Source organism: Theileria orientalis, chromosome 4 (genome assembly GCF_000740895.1).
Source record: "Theileria orientalis strain Shintoku DNA, chromosome 4, complete genome".
NCBI classification, from domain to species: Eukaryota; Apicomplexa; class Aconoidasida; order Piroplasmida; family Theileriidae; genus Theileria; species Theileria orientalis.
In genome coordinates, this window is record NC_025263.1 from 473,900 (window position 1) to 493,459 (window position 19,560).

General features: G+C 39.5%; 10 protein-coding genes across 10 annotated transcripts; 6 read left to right on the plus strand and 4 right to left on the minus strand.

Annotated features, from left to right (window-relative positions):
• Nucleotides 1-63: 63 nt before the first annotated feature.
• On the plus strand, nt 64-2,279 carry TOT_040000222 (uncharacterized protein; the record flags this gene model as incomplete). The annotated part of the gene is made up of 9 exons (XM_009693848.1): nt 64-262; nt 302-682; nt 714-1,079; nt 1,117-1,311; nt 1,393-1,445; nt 1,484-1,696; nt 1,753-1,843; nt 1,957-2,117; nt 2,148-2,279. The coding sequence occupies 9 exons, from the start codon at nt 64-66 to the stop codon at nt 2,277-2,279; spliced, it is 1,791 nt and encodes a 596-aa protein (XP_009692143.1).
• Nucleotides 2,280-2,429: 150 nt separating this feature from the next.
• On the minus strand, nt 2,430-4,763 carry TOT_040000928 (uncharacterized protein; the record flags this gene model as incomplete). Its single annotated transcript, XM_009693849.1, has 6 exons — nt 2,430-2,548; nt 2,719-2,815; nt 2,857-2,991; nt 3,119-3,267; nt 3,410-3,498; nt 3,676-4,763. The coding sequence occupies 6 exons, from the start codon at nt 4,761-4,763 to the stop codon at nt 2,430-2,432; spliced, it is 1,677 nt and encodes a 558-aa protein (XP_009692144.1).
• A 382-nt stretch (nt 4,764-5,145) lies between these two features.
• On the plus strand, nt 5,146-6,282 carry TOT_040000224 (conserved hypothetical protein; the record flags this gene model as incomplete). Its single annotated transcript, XM_009693850.1, has 4 exons — nt 5,146-5,708; nt 5,738-5,961; nt 5,992-6,167; nt 6,199-6,282. The coding sequence occupies 4 exons, from the start codon at nt 5,146-5,148 to the stop codon at nt 6,280-6,282; spliced, it is 1,047 nt and encodes a 348-aa protein (XP_009692145.1).
• A 147-nt stretch (nt 6,283-6,429) lies between these two features.
• TOT_040000225 (uncharacterized protein) lies at nt 6,430-8,421 on the plus strand (the record flags this gene model as incomplete). The annotated part of the gene is made up of 3 exons (XM_009693851.1): nt 6,430-6,514; nt 6,822-7,963; nt 8,011-8,421. The coding sequence occupies 3 exons, from the start codon at nt 6,430-6,432 to the stop codon at nt 8,419-8,421; spliced, it is 1,638 nt and encodes a 545-aa protein (XP_009692146.1).
• A 114-nt stretch (nt 8,422-8,535) lies between these two features.
• Nucleotides 8,536-9,252, minus strand: TOT_040000226 (conserved hypothetical protein; the record flags this gene model as incomplete). Its single annotated transcript, XM_009693852.1, has 2 exons — nt 8,536-8,955; nt 8,986-9,252. The coding sequence occupies 2 exons, from the start codon at nt 9,250-9,252 to the stop codon at nt 8,536-8,538; spliced, it is 687 nt and encodes a 228-aa protein (XP_009692147.1).
• Nucleotides 9,253-10,002: 750 nt separating this feature from the next.
• On the plus strand, nt 10,003-14,745 carry TOT_040000227 (conserved hypothetical protein; the record flags this gene model as incomplete). Its single annotated transcript, XM_009693853.1, has 2 exons — nt 10,003-11,177; nt 11,217-14,745. The coding sequence occupies 2 exons, from the start codon at nt 10,003-10,005 to the stop codon at nt 14,743-14,745; spliced, it is 4,704 nt and encodes a 1,567-aa protein (XP_009692148.1).
• Nucleotides 14,746-14,793: 48 nt separating this feature from the next.
• Nucleotides 14,794-16,075, plus strand: TOT_040000228 (conserved hypothetical protein; the record flags this gene model as incomplete). Its single annotated transcript, XM_009693854.1, has 3 exons — nt 14,794-14,894; nt 14,925-15,979; nt 16,053-16,075. The coding sequence occupies 3 exons, from the start codon at nt 14,794-14,796 to the stop codon at nt 16,073-16,075; spliced, it is 1,179 nt and encodes a 392-aa protein (XP_009692149.1).
• Nucleotides 16,076-16,107: 32 nt separating this feature from the next.
• On the minus strand, nt 16,108-16,418 carry TOT_040000229 (hypothetical protein; the record flags this gene model as incomplete). Its single annotated transcript, XM_009693855.1, has 3 exons — nt 16,108-16,135; nt 16,169-16,221; nt 16,254-16,418. 3 exons carry the CDS (start codon nt 16,416-16,418, stop codon nt 16,108-16,110), a joined length of 246 nt encoding a protein of 81 aa, XP_009692150.1.
• A 286-nt stretch (nt 16,419-16,704) lies between these two features.
• On the minus strand, nt 16,705-17,744 carry TOT_040000230 (phosphoglycerate mutase; the record flags this gene model as incomplete). Its single annotated transcript, XM_009693856.1, has 6 exons — nt 16,705-16,755; nt 16,797-16,960; nt 17,051-17,340; nt 17,424-17,564; nt 17,596-17,677; nt 17,714-17,744. 6 exons carry the CDS (start codon nt 17,742-17,744, stop codon nt 16,705-16,707), a joined length of 759 nt encoding a protein of 252 aa, XP_009692151.1.
• Nucleotides 17,745-18,450: 706 nt separating this feature from the next.
• On the plus strand, nt 18,451-19,504 carry TOT_040000231 (uncharacterized protein; the record flags this gene model as incomplete). The annotated part of the gene is made up of 2 exons (XM_009693857.1): nt 18,451-19,378; nt 19,461-19,504. 2 exons carry the CDS (start codon nt 18,451-18,453, stop codon nt 19,502-19,504), a joined length of 972 nt encoding a protein of 323 aa, XP_009692152.1.
• Nucleotides 19,505-19,560: the final 56 nt, after the last annotated feature.

Genomic DNA, 19,560 nt, shown 5'->3' on the forward strand with positions numbered 1-19,560 from the left:
TAGTGCATATCGCAATGACATAATTTTATTGTTTAATTTGTATATTTTTGTATTATACTGGTTATGGTTGAGTTTGAATACGAAAACGTTCAGTTGGATGGTGTTGATGGCACTTGTGTTTTGAATGATTTTGACTTGCTCTTCAGTGTTTCAAATTCAGTTTATAAATGGTCGCTTTCAAACTGGACCCGGTCAGAAAAATCTAAAAAAACAGCAAAAGTTAGACTGACCTTTAAGGAATCTTCGGTTAGACTATCTCCAGGTATCTGCAACTATTTGTACACACTATTATGTTTTGTAGAATCCTCGGATTTCGATTCGCTAATAAAGCCAATTATCATCGTCGATTTTAACGAAAACAGGGATAAGCTAGAGCAGTTTTGCGATTTCATAGCAAATGTCTCCAATAAATCGAGGAAGGTTACGTATGAAGCGCAGTCGCCACAGGAAGGTTTGGGATCTCAGTCAAATGACTTCTCAAGTCAAATTTCAACGTTTGAAAAGATCGTGGCAGATGAAATAGACCAGTCGAAGAGGGTTCTGTTAAATTCAAGCGTACACCTTTCAACTTTGTATAACACGTTGATATCGCCGGTCAGTGACTACCATGGTTACATTACGCCCAAGGACTTCTGGGACCATCATAAGCTTGAACTCACGTCTAAATTTGTTCAGCCACTAGGTATGAGAGTGTTTGTGATAAATGTGTGTAGCAAGGTCTAATTTGGAAGGATTTGTCGCAGTTCCCCCTGCCAGTACAGTCGTTAACTCGCAGAACGTGTATAACTACACGCCGGAATTGGTGGAAGCGCTTCTGACCGAGGACGAAACGATTCGCCATTTGCACAAAAAACTGGTTGTGGAAAAGAATTTCCCCGAGGAGAACTTTTGGAAGAGGATGCTTCAGTCACGCTACTTTTACAACCTCATCGGAGAAAAGGTACCGGAGAACCAAATAGTGTACGACGACATAAAGGGGATACCCATTAAGAGGACGCTGAAAAGAGTGGACACGAATGAAGTGTTAACCAGCTCAGATCTCTCAAGTGAGCTTATTACGTTCCTCGACTCGAAGAAGAGTACGTTTACACTCTAATAATACAACTGTTGCTTTAGCTAAGAGGAATAACAAGTTCCTCAACATAAAGCATAAATTTGGAAAGACCTTTAAGCCAGATGATACCAGAGAGTTGCTGGTTCAGAGGTTCAACCGTCACTCGTACAATATAATCAGAGATTCGCAGTCCAACGTCTCTGATTTCAGCAATTCGGCGAACAATGGAGCGGATTCCAATTCACTTGAATCTGAGGGTATCATGAAATTAACGTATTTAATAACATGAGCGATATAGTTAAATAATGATTGATTCTGTTACTAATGATTGGTTGTAGTCGAAAAACATCGCAAAATTAAACTGTTGGACGTTTCAGAAAAGGATTTACAGGTGCCCATTCACACTCGTGTTTGTAATGTTACTTTTAGGAAAAGGACCGGCAGGAATTAATCAGTAACCTCTGTATAATAACTTCTCTGTCTATGCCCGGTCAGACGCAACAGCAGGCGAAGCACCTTGTGAAGTCCGAATCGACTGAATCCGTGAACAAGATACAGTTTAAAATTCGCCAGTCTAGTTTAACTGAGGCTGCAAGATGGGTCAACGACCTGAGGCATTTTGATGTGTCAAAATATTTGAGCGTTCGTTCACTGTTTTATTTAGAAGCTTAGCTTAGTTTATTCTAACCGCAATGTAGGATTATAAAAACGACGATTTGGTCAACAGGAGAATGTTTGTCCTTAATACTAAGCTGTGTCAATCTGAGAAGTTGATGCAATTGGCACAATGTATGTTCTCAATTACCAGTGTTGTAGCTCAGCCAGACTTATGTGCACTCACTATGTTTCATTTAATTATTCCATATTATGATATTATATTAAATTATATCATGGGTTTTTAGTCGATTATGACCCTAGTACTGTCAATCGCATGAAGGAGATTCAGAAGGAGATTGTCGAGATTTTACAAATCTACTATCGGACTCTGATGCCCGAGGAGGATAAGAGGGGCCGGCTTTTGACTGTACTGCGGAGCATTAAGCAGAAGATAGAATCCATGAACGTTAGTCTGTTTCCCAATTATGTCCCTTAGGATGCTGGCATTTCTTCACACACTGCCAAGGCTCTACAGTCGAGTCTTCTTGATCAGATCACTGCTGTAGAGGCCTACGACATGAAGCTCAGATCTTATTTGTCAAGCCTAAGGTCTCAAAGGGCCAAGTGACATTCAAGTTCTTATTTTTTACATACACATACATAGATATCTTCATGTAACTGCCTATGTGTGCTTGTGTGTAATTGTATATTTTGGCATTTCTGTGTGCACCTATGTATGAATGGTTGTATGTGTGTGGACGTTGTTGACAGCATTTTACTAATTGTTATTTCTGTTTCCGGTTAATACCAAGTGCGTCGTCTCTTCTTTGGCCTGATGACTAAACAATGCCTTCATTGTTGGCAGGCCCTCAACTGGGTTTTGACGAGCTAGCCGTTCTAAAAAAACAATTAAACACTTGAACAGTTTTTAATAGCAAGTCTCACAATATACTAATTTATACTCTACATTGATACTTATAACTGTAACTACATCTTATGACAATTTATCTATATATGTTTACTTATCTGCCTATAGAATATGGTCATGATCTATGTTTATTTGTTACCTCTTTCCATTCTTCTGACTTTCCTTTCTATTTTATTCATACTTGGCTTTTTACCATGGAAGATCCATGATATGTGTCGAAAGGCTTCTTTCGGCGTCTACATATTATTTTTAAAAAATATTTAATGTCTAAACGTACCATTTCATTTCCATATGAGTCTAAATAGTTAAGTTGGACTTCCTTTGAACGCGCATCTGCCTTCTTCTCTATAAAGTCTCCCCTTTGTTTAATATACGATAATGCAGCTGAGATTCCATCGCCCAGCGGTACCTCCTATATCAATAATTAGTATGTTTAATGATTAGTTGCCATGTTTGTTCATTAACAGATTTGTAATTTACACCGTTAACTAATTAACTAGTCAACTAATTGATAGAGTAGTTGTTTAAATAATTAATACCGCTAGTGTATTTGGATCCTCGTCTTTAACTTCGTGATCACCAGTACTTAAATTATATTTAGGCTCTGATTCCTGATCCATTATTTTTTCCATTGGCGTCTTAACAACGTTAATAAACTCGGTCGTTGCTGTGATTTCAATGGCTTTGCCTAAATATTTATGTGTTTATACGTTTATTTATGTTTGTAAGTGTAAAAAGCATTTGTGTGTTTTCATAGATGTTTATATTTGTGTGTGTATGTGTCTAAGTAAACGTGTGTGCTTCCAATGTACTATAACCTTTTCACTTACCCTCATTCGTTGTATCTAATTCCACATACGGCTTTACGTCCGTTGTGTCTTCTGATTTTACTTCTTTGATCTTAACTCTTCTGCGATGACTAAATATTTGTTATAAATATTTGTTATAAATATTTGTTAGAATGTTTCAATTATATATTTATATAAAATTTATATATATAATCAATAGGTATTAGTAGTATCAATAATTATTAACTGTCACCATTATAAAATCGATTTAATCTAATATAAATATTTAATACTGACTATGTTCTTACTTTGATATTTTGTTGTATAGTTGATCGTCATCGTCGTCATCCACTGTTGCTATGTCCTTCTTAATCTTCGTCGGTACAATATTCGATAGATCAAACTCCACAACGTCTTCCTTTGTAAATATTTTGTCCCAGTTCATCTGCTTTGTCTTCCTTTTTAGTTTATTTTTCTTTTGTGACAATGTCATAAATATATCAGTTTCATCAACTAAATCATTTTTACTTTTACTTTTACTAATTGTTTCATATGTTTTATTTTCGTCTTCTAACTCTCTTTCTATATTTTCCTGCTCATTGATTTTAATAAAGAAGCCGTCATCTTCGTTTGCCAGTGAAGTCAACTTCAACCCTTGTGTTTCCTTTATTTTATCATCGTAGTGTTTTAGGAATCCTGTATTAAGCCCATCGTCCTCTTCGTATGGCACATAATTCCCGTACTGATTTCTCATCTTCTGTTCCATCTTCTTTTTATCCTTTTTCATATCTACCAACTCCACGTTTTCAAGGAAGTCCAAATCCGAGATTCCTGCCGCTTCTGCTTCTAACACACCAACATCTTTCAATGTCAACGTAACTCCGTCTCCCTTTACCAGGTCTAGTTCATTAATTTTATGCAGCACTTTAATTTTTGATGAGTCTCCTTTATCTTTAGTATCTTTCGATTTTAACCCACTCCTCTGGTCTCCATCTTTTTTATTTGTTTCCTCCTCTTCATCGCTGTAAGTAACTTCATTTTCTGCCTGGGTTATTGTTCTTTTTGACACACTACCCATCTTTTTGGACCACGTTAGTAAATCTAATGTATCAACTTCTTCTGTTTCATTTGCGTATTTTTTACGTTTGTTCGATATTGACTCTCCTTTCCTTATAGAGTCTGCGATACTCCCTCCCTTTATGAGGGATTCTCTGGCTCTACGCCTTCTAACTTCATTTAACCGTTCTATAACCTCCTCCGTGTCTTGGCCAGTGTTTTCAGGCTCCTTTTTTGTTTCCGGAGTCGATGTTATTAGAGGTTTTAATCCAAGTTTTGCTCTAAGTTCATTTGTTTGGTCAACGGTAAATGATGTGATTGAATCATCATCCGTTGGCATGGTGATAAATTAAATTTTATTATCAAAACACAAATAAAAGTATACACCCTTTATAATTAATATTATATTAAAAATACTTATTAGTATTATATTGTATAAAGTAGGAAGAATTAACACATAAAAAAGAAGATTTATATCAAATCAAAACTATATTTTAAAATTTGTAATATATGTAAGTTAATCTAATATTGTATTCGATTGTAAATTAGTTGTTTTTAAGATAAAATATTGGATCATATAAATCTATATTAAAAATAATTATAATGATGACCCAACAGGGGAATTCTATTACATTTTATCATTTATTTTTATTTTATATTTTTTATTTATTCATATCCAATCACCATTTATATAATGATATTTTGAAATATAATGTAGTAAAATGCTTGGATCTTCTGAAAGTTCAAAAAAGAATTTGGAATCAACTGGTCTTTTGAATAAAAAAACCCAAAATAAGGATAATGATAAGCAAGAGCCTATGGGTGACAAAGGTTTAGTGGAAAAGTTCAATTTGGAATCCTTGGCAGAAAAACTTGGCAACATTTCTGTTAAGCCTACACCCAGTTTTGATGATGAGAAATGGTCAAAGATCTGTAAAATAACGAAAAACCTTCTAACTGCAAATGCGAAAAAGTATACAGAAGCTTCCGTTGAGAATACACTATCTACTTTGGACCCCGTCGTTTTATCAGATAACCTGAAATTGCCTAATGAATTTAGTGTTTCTGACCAGAAGACGTCGTTCCCTCTGTGGAACACAAACACTCTAGAATTTATTTCTCTTGCATCTCTAAACAGGCCCTCTAAATTCACATTTTGCTTTAAGATGGTAGATTCTATTCAAACTAGGCCCAAATATGTTGACACTACACATACGAAGCATAAGATTGTTAATAAGGTTACACCGATAACAATCCAGGGGAAACAGTTAAAATACGATTCTACGTACGTTTTTTAGTTTTCAAATGCTTCAGGCAACTTATATCTCTAATTCAAAAGACCCAAAGGCAAAACGTGTCCGAGAAGATGAACACAACTGAGCATAAGGGAAGAGTATTGGAAAAGTTTAACTTGAAGACTGAAGTAAAAATTCCCCCGAACTGGGACAAGAAGGTCGGCTATGATCACAACAAGTGGGATAATCCAAGTTACAATAGTCGGAGCATATTCTCACTAGGCCCCCTCGAGGAGAGAAAAGGTACTTTTGAAGACACACACTTGCCCTTAGCATCCAAAGGAAATTCTGAATTGCAGTCGGCTACCGGTGCTTTGAAGAATCTCTCGTGTTTGGTTCAGGACTTTCAGGTCGGAAAGAAATCTCAAGCTGAGGGAAGTGGAGACGACTTGAGCAATTTAAACATAAGTGACATAAACAATTTTGCATTCGTGGACGAAGACGTCGATGTAGGTAGTCCTTGAAGTAATTTTTATGTAGGATTCCTTAAAGTGCTCGAAGTTTAGCAAGTTCTTCAAGGTTTTGAAGGATCAACAGGTTTGTAGGTTAACTCCATATTTGTGATTAGGATAATCCACATTAACATAAGAAATAATTTGATTTTCGTCATTTTATTTGTTAAATAGTATGTGTGATTGAATGAGTGTGTTACTTGTAACGTTTTAGTAAGATTCCACGTTTACTCAGTGTATAATAATTTTAATTTAAAGGATGTATTTTATGGTACAGTTTTTTCTTATAATTGTAACAAATATTATCTTTATTAATATTGGAGTTTTTGGAGCAGATTATGAAGGTACTTTTATTATTAAGTATGATAATGTGTTGGTGTAGAATCTCAACGGAATTTAATTCTGAGGAAGGCGTTACACATTAGGTATTAACATGAAATAATAAAAAAAAATGTGTTAGATATGGATCTGAAACTAGAAAATCTGACCCTTATTCAGCAATTCCTTTGTTTGAGATGGTAATGTTTGGTATATAATAATTTTATGTAGCTCTCTGACTCACACAATGATAAAATCGCAATCGAATCACTATATCAACTAGGGAACATATATCTTTTTGGTTTGTTGAATCACATTTTAGGAAATTTATAGGTTACAGGAGGTATTGGATGCACAGATATGACGTCGCTAGGGCTACGGAGTATTATTCTAGGTCAGCCGAAATGGGCCATCCTTTATCGCAATATATGATGGCATTTTTATTCTCATTCGATGTCAAAAATGGTCCAGGATTAGACAAGCATAGAGCTTTGAAGTATCTGGAGGATTCTGCCAAGGGTAAATACACACCTGCACTGTTGGCACTAGCGTACCACTATCTGTACCATCCAACCTCGCCAGATGTAAAATATGCAATTAAACTATATAAACAGGTTATAAAGGATGATGCGTCATTTTACTCTAAAACTATCTTTGCCATAGATGATCTGAAGGTGTCTAAGACTAACATTGATAAATACAAGGAGGTTTATAAGGAATATTTGAGTGAAATGGAGTATCAAAATAAAAAGAAATCTCAAAGGCAACCTGGTACAAATGACCCTGATTATGATAAAAAACGAGGTTGTGGAAGCTGTAAATCTGGCCCCAAACCGCCTACTGAGACTATGAACAAAGTCCAGAAACTTATGAATAAGCATGAGAACAGTCCAGAAAACCTTGCGCCATACCTTATAGAACTCGCATTGATGTATATTAATGGGATAGATTTGCCTAAAAACTATGAAAACGCCGTAAAGTTGCTCGAGAAGGCTGTTTCTCTTGGGAGTGCTGAGGCTGCCAATATTTTGGGTAATATTTTCATGTTTGGGCTTGACGATCCGGATCAGGGGAGTCCAATTCCTGTGAATCGTCAAATGGCCCTAAAGTACTTTAAAATGTCGGCATTAGATTACAACCCAGAATCCCTGTATTTTTTGGCCGAGTTGGTCGCATCGGAAGCCTTGGCCAAGGGCACTTCGTACTTTTACTCGCAGCTGGAGTACAGCTATAAGCTCTACAGGCTGTCAGCAGACTACGGGTACCCGGCTGCATATTTAAGGTGCGCTCAGATGCTGGAGGAGGGGCTTGGAGTTCAGCATGACTTAGAAAGGGCAGTTCTAAACTACAAAACACTAGCTGAGCACTTTTACCACAACAGCAGCCAATACGACGGCACCTTTCACTGTGTTATGGAAGGACATTTTCATGAAGCAACTATATTCAGTTACTTGTCGGCATTCTCGGGAATACAAGTAAGTTGACATTTGCCTATGCCACTCATATTGATGCATTTCTTTAGACTGGTCAATGGAACGCCGCAATGCTATTGAAGGATAAAAAATGTGGAATTTTCAACAAGAGCGACTTCAAAACTCACCTTAGTAACGCGCTTTTACAGGGAGAGACTGATGCACTTTACCACTTGGCAAAAATAGCTGAAACGGATGGAAAGGGGCCACTTTCGCAGGAGCTGTATCTAAACGGATTTAATTCAGGAGATATGAGGTGCATTGATCCTTTAATTAAAGCGTATTCTAAGACTAATGTGAATAAGGCCATTGGCCTGGTCGAATATAAAATGTACAGAGATGCCATTGATCTGAATAACGGTAACCAACCATTGGTCACAAACTATTATAATAAGATGTCCTCCAAAAGAACCTTGGCTTTTCTTAAAATGAAGAGACTGCTGTATAATATGTTTAGTTAATCTATCCATAATTTAGTTTAATTACACTTATTCACACCCTTTTATTATACATATGTATATACTTGTATTTATGTGTTGTGTGTGTACACATACATGTGATCAATATATTACACGTCAGCTTTCTTTAAGGCCTGTTTCTAGCTCACTCGGGGCATAAATGTAGTTTGATGAACAGTATTTTATCAGTTCTTGGTCGTTTTTAAGATGAGATGAATTACCTTCTTCAGGGTAATCTGACTTATCAATTAAGTTATCCGGTTCTACTTCATTATTGTAAGTGTGTGAAGTTTTGGGCTCAACAAGTCCTTTGAACGACTCGGAAGGATCTCCGTATAGGCTTGTGGACAGTTTATAAAAGGGGAACTTCAGAAGCCCGTATAAGTCTCTCGACTTTTGGATATCTTGATGCTTAAATGGGAATTGAATCATATGATTTCTCAACACAGATGGAAAGTATGGCTTAGGAACATTATCCTTATCACTGTTTATTCTTTCTATCATCCATTTTACCGATGGATTTGCGTTAATGATGTCCTAAATAGAATATGAATGTGCATATCTAACCTTTACTGATGGAAGATCTAGAATTTCTTGGGACACACAATTTATTTGTGAATTTACGTAGTCGGAATGTGAATTATAGTCCCTTGGTAGCTTATTTATGATTGAATTTGCCCATAGTGAGACGAAGTCGTTGAACGGTTTTGTTCTAAGTATGCGGCATTCCTCCTGGCCCATACCACCAAACCTAGATAATATTCTAGATTTAATTTGCAGTTTTAACATATTATGAAACAATGTGCGATGAGAATCGCTTTTAAAGGCGAACATGTCTGTACTCAATATATAATGTGTAAGAGATGAAAATATTGAGTATAATAAAAATTTGTTGAAAGAAGATATATATTTGTAAAACAATGAAATGCATATAAAACTAAACTAAATTGCTTAAAATTTAAAGTAAATATAAACTAAAACATAACATCATATTGGAATCATCAGACAAAAATTAAATAACACAAAAATATGAATATGTATACATAAACAATAGATTTATATATAAAACAATCTGAATCAAAAATATCAGTGTCCAAAATGAGTCAAAGGTGTAAATAAAATGGGTCGATATCCATGGAATTAGCCATGGAAAAAAATAGGGTAGAGGTAGTGATGATAAATTAAGATAGAGGCCATAGCTCGGATTCACAAGGGAATCATAAATACGATTTTTAAAAAATTATAATTCTGAATTTGAGGAATCACATATTAACTTAATTTCAGGTCATTTCGGATCTGGGGGATCGCAACCTAACGATATAAAAAGTCCCGTTTTTGTGATTTCGGCTGGCTGTTTCCAAATACCAGTCATTTATTTCGATTTGAATTTATTTATAAAAATATAATTTTGATTTTGGAGACTAAAATTCGCATCTATTTGGTAGAAATCTATTATGCATTATTACCAAATTTTCATCGAATTTATAATATCTAAGATCACAATAATTTTGGCTGTAAATTTTGGTAAAAATTAATCGCATTAAATTTTTTTAAATTATGCTTTGAGATGTGACACTGGTAGCCATGTCTCTCAGTATGAAGCAAGCGTGCCCAGACGGCGGCATTGGATCCGAAAAAATATACATTACTTCAAATTTAGATAAGTATATGTCGAAGGATGCCAACAGCTCGCTTATCCCGTTCTTAAACAGAGCTGAAACGGCTTCTGAGTCACCGCTTATCAGGCAGGAAACCTATTACGAAGATTCCACAATTAGAGATAAATCGTCAGTTTCTGCAGGGCTGCTCGAAAATCTTGACACGATTGAGGATGAGGAGTTCGACATAGAGGAAATTAACGACAAGGGTTTCAATTACGCCCCAAAAACACTTCTGGAAGCAGTGGACACAATGCTGATCATTTTGGAGGATCTGGGCAACCGCTACAGCAAATGGAAGTACGAAAACAATGGAATATACAGGTTCTATTGCCACAAGTACAACCTGACGAACATAGACGCCTCCCGCCCTTACTACAGCAAGATACTAAACCAGTTGAACAACATAGATTCAATCTCACTTCACCTCCTGTCAACTCACTATAAAGCGAAATCTGATTCTGCAGTATACACATCAAACGATTTAGTTGATAACATTCTATGTCAGCTAGATGAGCTGGTTAGTTGCTACTGTAGTAAGAAGTGTGCATTCGGCATTTCAAACGAAGTCTTTCACGTATGCTCCGACATAAGCGCACATCACACGAACCTGAAGTGGAAATATCCAACCACAGCGGAACGGTTCCTGGCATTATCAAAGGCCACGACGTCTGAGCGATCAGTTCTCTCAGAAAAGATCAAGTCAATGGAAAGGAACCCGTCCCTCGAGTGGAGTAGACCACTCAGCAGGAGTTTATCTCTAGACCAGAACATACTTCATAGGCCGATTTCGACCGAGAGTGTCGCCGAAGCTGACGCACACTCAGAGAGGCCTAAACTCGAGGGAGTCCTGGAAAAATTGGAGAATGGAGCGAATGATTTAAACCACGACCTCGGAGAGTCGTGTTTCATTAGAGAGATGGGCGACTACAACAAGTGCGTGATGCTGTACTTCTCAGAGAGAGGAATCATGCACAACTTCAGCCAGCCGTACGTCAAGGGAGAGGAGGCGGTCCCAGTACACCCCTTTCTGAGAGCGGTAATATGCTATAACTGCGGCAAGTTCTGCAGATGCAGGTGCCAGAGGAAGATATTTAGAAAGTACACGACTGACGAGTCCCCAGAGCATTCGCAGTCGAGTGACGCGTCCGAGGCAGATTTCTACCCTCACATAGACGACAACCTCGATATTTTCGAGAGGAGATCTAAGGAGTTTATTAACGAGATTTATCTCGACTTCCGCGGAAAGAGTAGATTGAACGAATTGTCATTCCTGCTTAAAAATAAGGAAAACGTGACTATATGCCAGAAGGACCTGCGTTCAATACACCTGCACACAGTAAAAAGCGCCTGCGGAAGAATACAGTTCCTTACTTCGACCATTGAAAGCATGAGTCCGTCAAACAGAGAATCCGATGAGCAGGGAATAGAGGACACGAAGAAGAGGCCAGGCCTCATAAACACGAACATCACGAAGGGCTCCAAAATTGACGCAAGCATGGGCTCAGTGTACTACTCGAACCTGTTTAGAGGAAACGTCGCAAAGGTGTCTGCGAAGGAAATATTTGAGATAATCAACTCAGTGCCGTTCTCATGTGTGCCAGCGGAGCTGTTCAACGCCTACAAAAAGGCAGAGTGGTATGAAATGTACTCGTCAGTGTGGTGGAGGCTGGACACAAGGTTCGAGGAGGCGCAGCTGCTGGAAGACGAGGGGAGCCTCGAGCCGTACATCCTGAACGCACTCCACGCACTGGGGTACCTGGGAAACATAAGGTACGACCCGAGCCTTAAGGTGATCGGAGTAGGCTACTTCAGAAAGAAGAACTGCTACTGGCGCTACTTCTACGTGAAGGACCTGTGGGAGAGCTTCAGGTGCGCAGTGGAGTACTTCATCCTCATAAGCACGCTGCCGAGCGAAGTGCACATTGACCACAAGCTCCTGTGCTTCGTGGCGTCCAGGAACGGCGTGCAGAAGAAGTTCTCGTTTCACCCCTCGGTACTTAACGCGTACACGCACATGGTGGCCTTCGTTAACGGGAACGAGTACGGAAGGCCCTCGAGGTCGAGGAGCTACTCCTCGGAGAGAAGGTTCTACATAAAAAACCCATGCGGAGTGGACCACTTTGACCCCGAAAAGGTGGGAACGCAGAAGTGCACAGTGGCAGACGTGCTGGAGGTGTCTATCAAGAGGAAGCTGATATCACTGCCGGACGCCTCGGCGCCGAGAAGACACTACACGCAGAAGGCAGCCACCGCAACCCCAACGATTAAGCTGAAGCTTGACCCGCAGCTCATCTACCAGGGAATTTTCGTCTCCACGCCAACGAGCTCGTCGAACAGCACGACGGCAACCAGCATATCGAACCAGAACCAGTCGCCACGAGCCCCGGGAAGCGGGACGAACAGCCGGGTAGACCTCACGCCGAACAACTCGTTCTATAGCAGCTGCAATGCGATACTCCCTAACCCAGCAACGCCCAGAGGAACCAGCAGTTACAACTACACACAATATAACAGCGTCAACAGCAGCGGAGGCCTTGATTCCGACACGACAATTGAAGGCCCGCACTCGAACGGCAACAACATAAACAGCAACACAATCTCAAAAGCCTGCTCAGAAGTAAAAGAAGGAATGACTGTGGATAACCTGTTTGATTTGAAACTGAACAACCTTAATATTATCCTTTCTTATTACCCAGATGTATGTACACAATATAATACGATCATTAAGCAGGCTAATGACCTGAAGACACAACTGGCGCTGCTGTTGTCGGACCTGAAGTGCATAGTATTCGACCCTCTCCAAAACGGGGTTGAGCTGTTCCCGAACAACTTTAATTCGCAAAACGGAGAAGCTGGAGGACCAAAGCACGAATCCACTGACAATGCAAATGGCAACGCAGAAGTCAAGGAAGTCGCGGACCTGCTTAAGAAGAAGGCAGAAGCGGCGGGAGCGAAAAAGTACAAGTTGCCGATGTCGGACGTGTGCTACAACAGCGCCACAAGCAGCTGGGTGTGCTTCCTGGAGGTGATGCCGTGTCTGGTGTGCCCACTCGAGTGCGACAGGACCGGATCCTGCGTGTACTACACGCAGGGGAAGAGGCTGATCGAGTTGATCTGCAGCAAGATGAAGCCCTCGAGCGTCCAGTACGCGTTCCACCCGCACTTCAGCCCCGACTCGCACCAAAACCACCAGGACAAGAAGCAGGAGGTGGGCGTGGTCAGCTTCTCAGTAAATCAGTTCGGCCAGGAGCGAGCGAAGCTTCTGGCATCGCAGTTGAAGGCCACCTACAAGACTCAGGCGCTGAACACCATGCTGCACAGCGTCTCAAAGGACAAGAACGGGAACTCTGGAGACACGAAGAAAAGCAACGAAAGTGGCGGCGAGTTGCCCAATTCGTTCGAAATGAAGATCCTTCACAACGTAATCACGGCGCATTTGACGACACTGATGTCAATCCACTCGTACATTGTCTACGACGACGAGGAGTACGATGCGTTGGAGTCGAAGAACTTCAGAAGGATTGACATTGAAAAGATTTTGAAGGGCCACCTTGGGAAGAACAGGGGCTCGAGCGACTCGACGAAGAAGGCCTTTTCGAAGGGGTACAGGTTAAAGACGTCTGAGCAGCTCAATGATCTGATTAAGGACAAGGTAAATGAGCTGAACAGTTGCAACATGTCAGAGGCTGGGGGCTTCAACTACTCCGATATAATCGATACGATCCACGCTAACGGACCGCTGAATTGGCTCAAGAACGGGGTATTTAATCAGAACCACGGTGAAATGGACGGACGTCGCGGCAACGTTGCTAATAATAGCAAAGACGACGACGCCAATGTATCCAACAGCACGAGCAAGGCTGCTTTGATCAATGTGAATGACAAAGAAGTTATTAACAGGCTGGATGTTAACACCGATTCCGGAATAGGATACTATGAAAGCCTTTTGGACGCCCCTGATGATTCAGTTGACCTCAACGACGATTGCGATGCCTCAAGCTCCAGCACTGAGGATTCATACCGGGAATGCTTCTGCTACTACTACGGAAACCACATTCGGGGGAGCGAGGGGGACCTTGAAGTCTGCAATGTCGTCAGATTCAACGAAAACCTGTACACCTTCTCAAACATCTTCGAGATGAGCCGGCTCATTCAGCTCAACTCGAGGAAGCTGCATTACTGCCCGCGCCACTGCTGCTTCGTCACCGTGTGGAAGGACGCCATCGACCAGACGCGCATCATGTTCCACCCGATTGAGCGGTTCATCCCCTTCAAGAGCTTCGACGCCTACGTGAGCAAGTTTAAGCGCGACTGGCCCGAGGCGGTCAGGATTCACAACCTCCACTCGCGCTCCCGTGACTCCGCCGAGGGCTCGAAGATGGTCGCGAAGGTCAACGCGATCCTCTGTGAGTGCTTTGGGAACCTGCTGAGTCTGCAGAAGATCATCAACGACGCCGTCGTGACCTCGATGACTCTTGCGATCCGCGCACTCTGCGACGCGTCGCAGGAGAAGAGCCTGCTGTCCAGGCTCTTTTTAATCAACGAGCACTTCCGCGTCTCCAAGGACGCCATGCGCAACGCGATGGTTTTCTCAAACGAAATCCTGTTCCCCTTCGGTGCTCTACACGACGAGGCTACACCACCCATCTCGGACGACGACTTTTAAATTTGCATAATTTTTTGATTTGCCTGTTTATTTTTCATTTTTCCATTCATGTTAGATACTTGCGGCTCCATAGAAGTTCACGGTCTCAAGGAAGGCAAGTTTGGTGCTCAGGGCGGCAAGCCTAAGCAAGCCCTATGTTGCCTCTCAGGGTAGGCCTTTAGTTTACACATTTTTTTCAGCATCAGGAATCTGGTCGTAAATCGCATTTCCTTCCCCAAGAATCTGCCCAGGGGCTACAAAATAGACGCGAACGGGGAATTTTTGGTATACTTCAACGGCAGGGTCACTGAGGCCAACGACTACCTCAGGCCTTACAACCTCAGGTGCGCACACAAGTGGATCGGGAGCGAAAGGGACCAGATATCGGTAATCCACATATACAGTACCTATGACAACGTGACTAGCGGGCCCTCGAGGGGGATGAAAGGCAACATTTATTTTCTGTTCAGCCATGGGAACAACACTGACGTCGGCCACATGTTTTTCATGTACACTCGCCTGTGCTGCTTCCTCGGAGTTAACCTCGTTTCCTACGACTACAACGGCTACGGACTCAGCTCAGGTAAGCCTTCTGAGATGAACTTGTACGAGAACGTCGTTTCGGTCTACAAGTTCATGCGGGACTCGCTCAAGGTCGACCCCAGGCACATCATTCTCTACGGTAAGTCCCTGGGATCCGCTCCCGCGTGCTTCCTTATCAGTCAATCGGAGCTTTACCCTGTAGGTGGGCTAATTTTGCACTCTCCTCTCGCTTCCGGGCTCCGCGTGTTCTTCAAGTCGATCATTAAGCACCGTTTCGACGCCTTCGACAATGCCGAGTTTCTCAAAAACTGCCCTCTAATCCCTGTGTTCTTGCTCCACGGCATCTCCGACGACCAGATTCCCATTGAGCAGGCTGTCGAGCTCACTTGCATTGTGAAGGAGAGTCACGAGGTCGTGATGTCAAAGCGCCTCAATCAGAACAACAAGTTCCACCTCGAGAACGTTCCCAACCCCAAGGTCGACGCTGAGCACTCGCACCTCAACCAGGAGAGCATTGAGGTGATTCCCCGCGGCCGGTTCTCTCAGGTCATTCAGGACGCTCGCAAGATAAACCAGACTAACCAGTACGTCAAGACTTGGTGGATTGAGGGCGCCGGCCACAACGACATTGAGCGCATCTTCTCCGCCGACTACTACGACCACCTCTCCAAGTTTCTCCAGCTTTACCGCAAATGGCTCAAGGAGAATAACGGTTTACACTGACTCACCGCTGTTTATGTAACGTAGAATGTAAATACACATGATTCTTAAAACATTAAATACAGATAGCATTAAACACAATGTTTGATTTTAAACTACATTAATGTACTGACACCGTAATCAGGCATTGATTTCCGATTTAGACTTTCTAAATTAATTTTAATTTTATGCTGGCTCTCACCTGTTATCTATGTATGTGTATATTACACAAGCTCCTGATACCACTAGGTGTACCTACAAATGGTCTTTTTACTCTTTTAACTTACCCCTGCTGTTACGAATGATGCGATTTTTGAGTTTTTTTTACGTTCCGGCGACACTTCGATTAGGTTCGAGTCGCTTGTCAGTGCAATTCCTACCACCAGCAGTATTGACGAACTGAACAAGGACGCTATTATTATTGAGATTAGGATCTTTCTTAGTTTACGCATTTTTGATTACGTTTTACTGCATTTTTTGGTACTCTGCTACATGTTTTAGATTGGAATTTTTTCATTTAATACCCTCTCGCGATGCATGCTGCTCTGTGTTACTTTTTTTGTTTAGACATCGTTCTCACACACTTTCGTTTAAATACTATGGACACATTCATTATAGATCTCTGATATATATATTGTTGTAGATAAATTAACTATGTTTCCCTATTTTTGTTGTTTGTTTTGTAGGGAGGGTGGATTCCATAGTGAAAACCGACAATTCCATAGTTTTTTTATCTGTTTACTTTGCTGCCTGTTTTTTGATTGCGTTCTTCTCCGCTTCCATCTTCGCCTGTATAGATGTGTTTATGTTTGATCATCTTTCCAACTAACCTTTAGTGCTGCTTCATCCAATAAAAACTCCTTCGATTTAACGCTAAAGTCCTCGTTAAGTTTGTATAGTACAGGCACTCCTGTGGGAAGGTCGAACTCCATAATTTGTGCTTCAGACATGTTATCCAACATCTTGATCAATCCTCTCAAACTGTTTCCGTGTGCTATAAGAAATATCATTATATATGCTTTTAGTAAATTATATAAAACCAACAATACAGACATCTTGTAACTATTTATATGTTTATCAATACCTGCTATGAAAACGGGTTGTCCCTTTTTCAATTCTGGGACTATTGTTTCATTCCAGAATGGCATAACTCTCTCGAGTGTTAATTTAAGGCTTTCTCCGTTAGGAAGCAATTCTCTCGGCACTACGTCAAACAGATGATTATTTTTAGGATTGTGTGGGCTATCCTCAGGTGCTTTTGGTGGTGGGATGTCGTATGATCTTCTCCACTGTTTAACTTGCGCCTCTCCATATTGTTGAGCAACTTCGAGCTTGTCGAGACCTTGCAATGCTCCATAATGCCTCTCGTTTAGCCTATGAACCGGTTACATATTTGATATATCTATTAATATGTCTATGTTTAATTGTTGATTTATAGATAACTGTTAAATTAATACCTCCACGTTTTAGTTGAAGGAACATCCTTCTGATTCAGTCTTTCTAAAACTATTGAAGCTGTGTCATATGATCGTTTCAAAATAGAGGTGAAAACATGTCCAAAAGTCAAGTTGTGTTTACTGATCATATCAGCGGCATCCCTAAATGTTTTTAAAATAACCTATATTCTACCTTGCTTGTTGTTTTCCATTTTCACTCAAATCAACGTCAATCCAACCGCAAAAACGGTTTTCCTTGTTCATAACACTTTCGCCTATACAATAACATATATCAAATTTAATGTTCATACCGTGTCTCAATAAAACCAAAGTATACACCATTCTCGATATAATAATAGAAATAATATTTTTTTATGTAAATGTTTTAGTTATAATAATATCTAATAATAGATTTAATATTAATGATTCCATAACGAACATATGGGGAGTACATATGATAAAAAATAGAATAAAATAAATTTAAATTTATCAAAATACAATATAAACATACTTGATTGTTAGATTGTAATTAGATTGAAGTTTAATGACTATGGTTTTTAATAATAACAAATTTTCAAACAAAAGTTAAATATAAGGGATATAAACATAATAAATTATTTATTTACTAAAAATTATTATTAAATTATATTCTAAATACCTATAATTGATTATAATATTATATGTGTATATTATATATAAATATAAATAATAGAAATAATATAATATTAATATAATCAAGGAATCAAAAAGAACAATAGTATAAAATTGTTTTGATTCTTATATTCAAACCTTTTGGATATGTAATATTACTTTATTTTACACATTTTTCGTTATTACATATTATACCTAATATTTAGATCTTTTGGTTATATAACAAATCAATTTATATAATATTATTATTTTCAATTTATATTAAATTCAATATAATTTAAAATATTTGCTTTTAGATCAATTTCTATTTACTGCCATACTTGTGTTCATGTAGTCGGGTATTGTACATAATATTTTTATTAGCGTGTACTAATATTTATGTTATATAGATTTAAACATGAATAAAATAAAGAATTATATGGATATTAAAAAGGGTAGAATACCCTCAATAAAGACTACATCACCTTCACATAACGCACGTCGTAACAAATGTCCTTCCATTTTAATCAGAGAGATCGAGCTTCCAGATAACGTCCACGTTTGTAAATTATTATTTGATCATTTTAGATCACTGACACTGCCGGCCATAATATACTGGCTTGTACAACATATTTATGACTTGGTCGCAATAGTCATAATCAACGCCTGTTTGCTGTCATTATCTAACCTATTTTACTTTTGTCTTTTGTTTTTAATATATTTATTCATAAGGGCTAGATATGAAATTGAGAAACATATTAAGGAATCCTGCCCTGATCTAGTTGATGTGTACAAGACTTATCGTAATCATAAAGGCTCAAATTTCTGGGTAGCTTACGTATCTGGAGATCACGGCCCAGATTCAGATTCCAGAAATGAATCAAAGAATGATCACAATGCTAGAAAGAATAGCAATGATAATCCTGATACGGTAGATAGGCCCTCTGAATCAGATGTGTTAAATGGATCTAAAAGAGCAACCGAAGGAAATGAAGTAAATGAAGATAATTTTAGTGAATCATGTCAAGCATATGAAATTTTGGGATGTGTTGGCATAACTCAATACAGAAATGTTAGCACGGTTGCTCAAATGGTTAGGCTCGTAGTAACAAGAAAGAGGAGGAACATGAAGGTTGGAACGAGGCTTTTGGAACACTTGGAACAGAAGGCGCTGGAGATGGGATACACCGAAATCAGGGTGTTCACAAACAACTTGAACACGGCGTATTTGCAGTTCCTGAAGATGCACAACTTTCAAATAATTCAAATCATAAGAAGGGGTCTGATGAGAGGAGACTTGATAGTGTGGACAAAGCATCTAAAAGCAACGGAATCAGTAAAAGATGGTAAGCTACCTTTATATTTATATAGTTTTGAATGTAAAAAGGCACATAAACGCAAATGTGTGGAATTTATAAATATTTTCAGCTCAAGATGCGGCATTTGGAAACGCAATGTTCATACCGGAGTAAGAAGGCCACGAAGAGCTAATCGTTACTTTGTACACCTATGATTTTGGACAAATATT